The 6,000-nt window shown below is 34.2% G+C and overlaps 1 protein-coding gene across 2 annotated transcripts in view; it reads left to right on the forward strand.

The window, feature by feature from the left end:
• LOC119794626 (MAM domain-containing glycosylphosphatidylinositol anchor protein 1) overlaps positions 1 to 4,995 on the forward strand; it is a 244,714-nt gene extending 239,719 nt beyond the window's left edge. For both annotated transcript variants that reach the window (XM_038302254.1, XM_038302255.1), the window contains exon 18: positions 3,877 to 4,995. In XM_038302254.1, the coding sequence (XP_038158182.1) occupies positions 3,877 to 3,962 (86 nt within the window). In that variant the 3' untranslated portion in view covers positions 3,963 to 4,995. The remainder of the gene's footprint in view (positions 1 to 3,876) is intronic.
• The last annotated feature ends 1,005 nt before the right edge of the window (positions 4,996 to 6,000 follow it).

The following is a 6,000-nucleotide window of genomic DNA, read 5'->3' on the forward strand; positions in this document are numbered from 1 at the left end:
AAACCTTTCCAAGCGTTCTGAGTGAGATGCATACATGAGCGTGTGCTTGATGCAATGTAACACATATGTGCATGTATCAACACTGGTGGTTCGTGTAAATAATAGATGATGGCATAAACAGGAAGAGGAAAGCTCTAGAGCTCTTGAAGAGTGCGCCTGTGCATTTGTGTCCTACGGGTTGTTTGAGACTCACAGCACAAACAGATGGGTAATTATTAAGCAGGCAACACGAAGGTCTTTGCCATTGCAAGATGCATTAGCACTTGTGTTGAGATTTTGCCTTCATGGACTCTGCAAGGTATGTTTATTTATGTCATCTATTTTATTTAAAGTTGATAACATACTGTAATGAATGCAAGGTGCATCTCATAAAGTAAGCATTAAAAGTACAAAATTCTGATTTTATTTCTTTCTCAATACATAATCCCCTTTCTGTGAGAACTGACCTTAGCTGTATCCCCCATTTTGGAAAACCGAGCTGTCTCCCAGACAAACCACAGAAAATTCTAAACATTTTACCTGCTAGTGCCATTTAATATTTTAGAAAGATACCACTCAGATTGTTATGCTGAGTGTCAGGCACAGTGATTGACCTCTTTGCTCAACCATGTTTTAATAATTTACCCAAACCCAAATAATTAAATATTCATCTTTGGTTTAGTATTGTAGAAAGACAATACAACCTAATCGTGAAACAAAAAAAAAAGTTTCACAATCTATTTGTGCTGTATCTATGCAGCCTACATTGCACCTGACATTTATGCCAGTTTAACAGAGAACTTACGTAAGGAAGCCTTGTGATAAATGAACAATCATTGCTTCTGACTTATTTAGTCCAACTCCGCCTGCCCAAATCACAGAGCTCCACCTGGTTCGTCTGCATGTTCCCTGAGAAAATGAGCTGGTAAAAGATGATTTAGTTCCTCTTTTAAAATAAGTTTTTCAAATATCTCTCTCTCGCAAGACAGGGTTTTTTCTAGATTCTTAAAAACAAAGGGGATTTAGACAATTTTTAACCACCTAAAATAAATATCTCCCTGGAATTGCAGGGATTTCTTAGAATAGAAATACTTTTTAACATTTTTTTCTACAATACAAATGATATGGTATCCCCAAATAAAATCCAGTGCAAGTAATTGCCTTCAAATTTACTTTATTAGTAACTAGAGCAGTAAATGTACAAATGAACTGGTATAAATCCAGCTGTGATGTAAAGGTCTTAGAGGTTTGTGAGGGAAAACAACTAAACCAATAGTATTATGAAATAAGGAAACAGTGCACAGTTAAGGATGTTGAGAAATGTGGACGAGGATAAGTTTATAAATCAATATCAGAACCTGTGAATATCTCATATAGCTCTGTTTGATATAATTTCTGAACACGGAGAGAGTATGGAAAAACTGAAAAGCGACATAAACATGGCTTTCCACCTAAGCTCCACCAGCTGTCCACCTGGCCAAGCGGTGCTATGGGCAAAGAATCTGAATGAGTTTGTGCTGGAAATCTGAATATTCATACTGAAAAAAGACAAACCAAACCTTTCCACAGCCAGCAGACATTAAACCAAAAACAATAACAAGGACTGGACAAAAGGGCAACTGACAAGCATAGACTTTAAACAGCAAGGGCTTTAAAGAAAAATGAAAGGGGTTAACAAATAACTTGAAAGGAACTTGGAAAGGAAGTCTAGTAAAAACAGACCAGAAAATAAAAAATAAAGACTTCACATATTTTGATACCATAAGGTGTGGCCCCGAAAAACACTACAAGACTAAATGGTTAAAAAATGCAAATAAGCCATTAAACTTAACAGCATATTGTATTATTTTTCAATTTATCGTCTACATTTTGTGCTACAGAAATGCAGTGTGCTGCATATAAAAGCTTTACTATAGATATTGATTTTGTGCCTGGGGAATGGACAGTTGTTATGAAATCATATTGATTTCTGAATACACTACTAACTTTTTATCCATAAAGCTAAGTTGAAGTGGGTAACATTTTCAGTTTCTTTATGAATCTCAGTCTGTGCTGTGTTGTAGTAGAAAAGTATATGGCTGGTTACAGTGTAGTAAAAACTATAAAAACAGAGTAAGACTATTCATCACTGTAAAAGGAAAGTTGTTGATCCTGAATCTGAACACATTTTTCCTTTCCCATATATGGATTTTATGAAACCTGCAATTTTCCCCAAATTTTCTCTTATTCTACCCCAGATTCACAAAACAGACTGCACTAAAAAGCAAGTGATTTAAAAAGCAGAGTGCATGGGCAAACACTTCTATCCAGTTCATTACATGAAAGCACTTTCTGCATTAGTTTATATTATTAATCGCTTAATAACAAATGCCCTACATTCAATGAATGATACACGTTTGTCTCCCTCTTCTAATTTTTTGGTATATACATTGGGTCCTGGTCTGATAAAGTTAAAAAACTAACATGTGACAGGATAAAATACATCAGAATGGTATTTCTAATTTAATAGATACTGCAGGATAAAATATGTTGAATGATGCATCCTCAGATAATGAGTTTGAATTCAAGAAATAATTAAAGTCAAATATATTCAAAATTACTACATGTAACCTGTAGAAAAAGAGTATGAACTTGTAATATTAAAAAAGCTTGTTTTTAATTGATTAATTGTATTAGTAGTACAAATATGTTGAACCTCGTGAGCGCAAAAACTCTACACTGCCACTTAGTTGTATAATGCAATTCAAATTTATTTAGAATGTCTTCTTATGTTTCCTATATTCTATAAAGTTCCATCACATTTGGAATTTTCCACGATTAAAGGTTTACATGGTGTATTGAAAGGCCACAAGGGAATTTTGAAAAAAATTAATTGAATATGTGTTATATAAAAAAAAAAAAGTTCTAATCAGTTTGTAAATCCAGAAGCATGGTATGTTCCTTTTCCTCTGTTTCTCCCAGGTTTCACAATTGTACCACCTTTCATTGGATGGTGTTATTCCACAAAGTCTGTAAAATAAAACATCCAGTCTTTTAGAATGCCAAGCACTTGGCTCCTGCTTTAACTTAAATGCATAATATCAATAAATGCATAAAGCATTGCTTTCACAGTTCCTTTCTTTCAGCTACTATCAGACTCAACAATCTTAGTGTTCCCAAAAGGCCCAATAAGGATTTAAAATCCTGCAACTATATCTAAGGGTTTTTGATCTGAGCAAGAATGATTTGCACTGCAACTAATCTACTTGATATGTGTCCTATAGATATTAAGGAACACAAATATTCATGACTACAAATGTTAATGGCTATTTACACGGTTTTATATTCCCTCTGAAATTGTTTTCTCTAAAATCCTTTTGGTTGCACAGACCTTCTGCATTCCTCTGTTAACAGGCTGCTTAAACATTTCTAATTATTTAGCTAAAGTCTTTTTAAATTAAGAATGCTGTTTTTTTTTTACCTCTCTGAATTTTGTTTCTTTTCCTCTAATGCTTTAATGTTTACTTTGGTGGCTCCTTTTTTGTTATTTTAAATGTGTAATTTGTATGTCTACTTGCTTTTAACACCCTTAAATCTGAATTACCCCACCGTGAAAGAATAAAGGCATCCCTTACCTTAACCCTACCTTACCTTGCCTTGCCTTACCTTACCTCTTTAACATTTCTGCAAGCTGTACAAAAAAGAGTCTCTGCTTGGTGAAGCTAGCTTAAAACGAGTTATGCACACCTGTCTAGTTTCAAAATAAGTTGCATAAATCACTTAAGGTTAAATTAAGCACCTCCAAGGGATTTTTTCCATATGCCCTATAATTTAAAAGCTGATCAAAACTCAAGTTTAAATGTATTGCCTCTGCATAAACTGATATGTTGTTTTTTTTCTGTTTTTCTTTTTCTCTAGTTCTTATTGGAGCTTCACACTCGCTGCCACTGGCCAGGTGGCTGACCTTTGGCCTTTCCTGTTTCCTCTTACTCCTCTACAGATGATGAGCACTTAGAACATCAACGCACCAACTCGCGCTTTTTTAATCCCCTCTTTATCTTCCTCTTTGCCCAGTACATGAGCCGTCACTTGTCTTTCCTCATTCGCTGTCATATCTGTCCTGCCTTATATCAATATCATTCCTCTGTTGCTGATAACAAAAAGATTTCAGCCTTTTGTCCTCCATTTTCTTTGACTGTTGCAGCATTTCGGGACAGAGTGTAATCAATTGACTCCCAGCCTATATTAAAAGTTGACATACTTATAAAAAGAGTAAAACTTTCACCTTAAACACTATAATAGGAACACCATATTCATGTTATTGTCACTTTTGCGCCTCTTTCTCTGCATCATTAACCTTATTGTTTGTTCATGTGCATACTCTTTGTACGCGGCAATTCCCTATCACAACCCTTGGCAACCTGCTCCCGCACACATCAAAGTGTCGGACACGCTACCAAAGATGACAAAGAATAGGAGGGAATAAAATGAGAGAGCTGGGATTCCAAAAGAAAAGTAAGAAGGAAAATGGTAGAAGATGAAACTGGGAAGAAAAAGAACTTCACAAAGACTGCATTCCTTGGGAATCATTTTTTGGGATACTTGGAAAGATGAAGAACTGCATCAATGAAGAAAGGAAATTAATTTCTTCTGAAAAAGGACGCAAAGCAGAGGTTGATGAAGGCAGGGTGCCCCCGGTAGCCTCTCTGATTGCCACAAGAGACGAACCTCAGTGCGGATTATACGTGTACATTTATCTCTCTCTATACATATAAATATATATCTATATATATAATATTACTAAATTTAAAGTGGAAGACTACAAAGACAATGGAGGACTGTAGTAATTGAAATTAAAGAAGCACAATGTTTATAATACTCTGTTGTACCTTTGGGTTTTATTTCACTAATGTGATGTTATAGTCTAACCTATTCAATGTTTTTGATTTTTATTTATTTTTTTGTTGTTGTTTTTGTTTGTTCTGCCGTCCTAAGGGTCATGGACAATAAGTAATAAAGTATGATTATATTCCTATTTATGAGATGCAGAGAAGATGATTTATGATCCTGAACCTGATTTCCCCACCAATAGGGAATACACACATGACCCAAGCCATCTGGATTGGAGCCCTTACCTTTTTATTGCAAAAACTCAAAATACACACCCTCTGACACACATTACATTAAAACAAACTCTGCTGCCATGACCATAGACCTTACAGTAGAGCCTCTTCTTTAACAAAGCAGAGAGAAATACATACTAGGAAAACCAGAATTTGATTTATAGAGAGAATATTAGTGTTTAAAAAAATAAGACATTTTTAAGCCAGCTTCCTGATTTATTTCTATCCAATGTCAGTTATGAATTTTGCATACATGTCAGTGTCTGCCTAATGAGGTGTGTTAATTGAGTTATAAATGTTATCAATATTAGGATTCTGTTTTCTCTTACATTTTTTATCAAATTTGATAATCTCATTTACTTATTAAATTCAAGCAATGCTCACATCCTTCTATATAAAAACTCATCTGCGGATAAATAAATAAAAAAAATACACATCATAATGGAAACTTAGTTCACCCTGTGTTAGATGCTTCTCATATTTAATATATTTCTACTTTGCTACACTAGCTTTATCTGATCTAAAAATTAAAATATCAAAAATATTTGGGATTTCTTCTGTATGATGATCATCTTCATTACCATGTATATTGCATGTCATGTCTGGTCATTCTTGAATTGTATCTATTTCATGTCAAAATTTAGTTGATCATTGCATTTTTTTTGTCTTAACATTGTTTTTTGCCTTGTGTTTTACAAAGCTACACTGTTTCTTTCATAAATACTAAGTAGCAAAGAAAATAGATATTGTATGCCTGTTTGATACTGACTTTCCAAGATGTGAGGAGGTGAATCTATGCTGGTTGCACAAGGCATACAAAAAGACATCTGTGAGAAATCCAAATATGAATATTAAGACAAACTTACCCTTCCTTTTGTTTTGAAAAGCAAAAGAAAAATCTGTGCATTTGAAATATTTT

Source organism: Cyprinodon tularosa, unplaced genomic scaffold (genome assembly GCF_016077235.1).
Source record: "Cyprinodon tularosa strain WSP-4 unplaced genomic scaffold, ASM1607723v1 ctg485, whole genome shotgun sequence".
In the NCBI taxonomy this organism is placed as follows: Eukaryota; Metazoa; Chordata; class Actinopteri; order Cyprinodontiformes; family Cyprinodontidae; genus Cyprinodon; species Cyprinodon tularosa.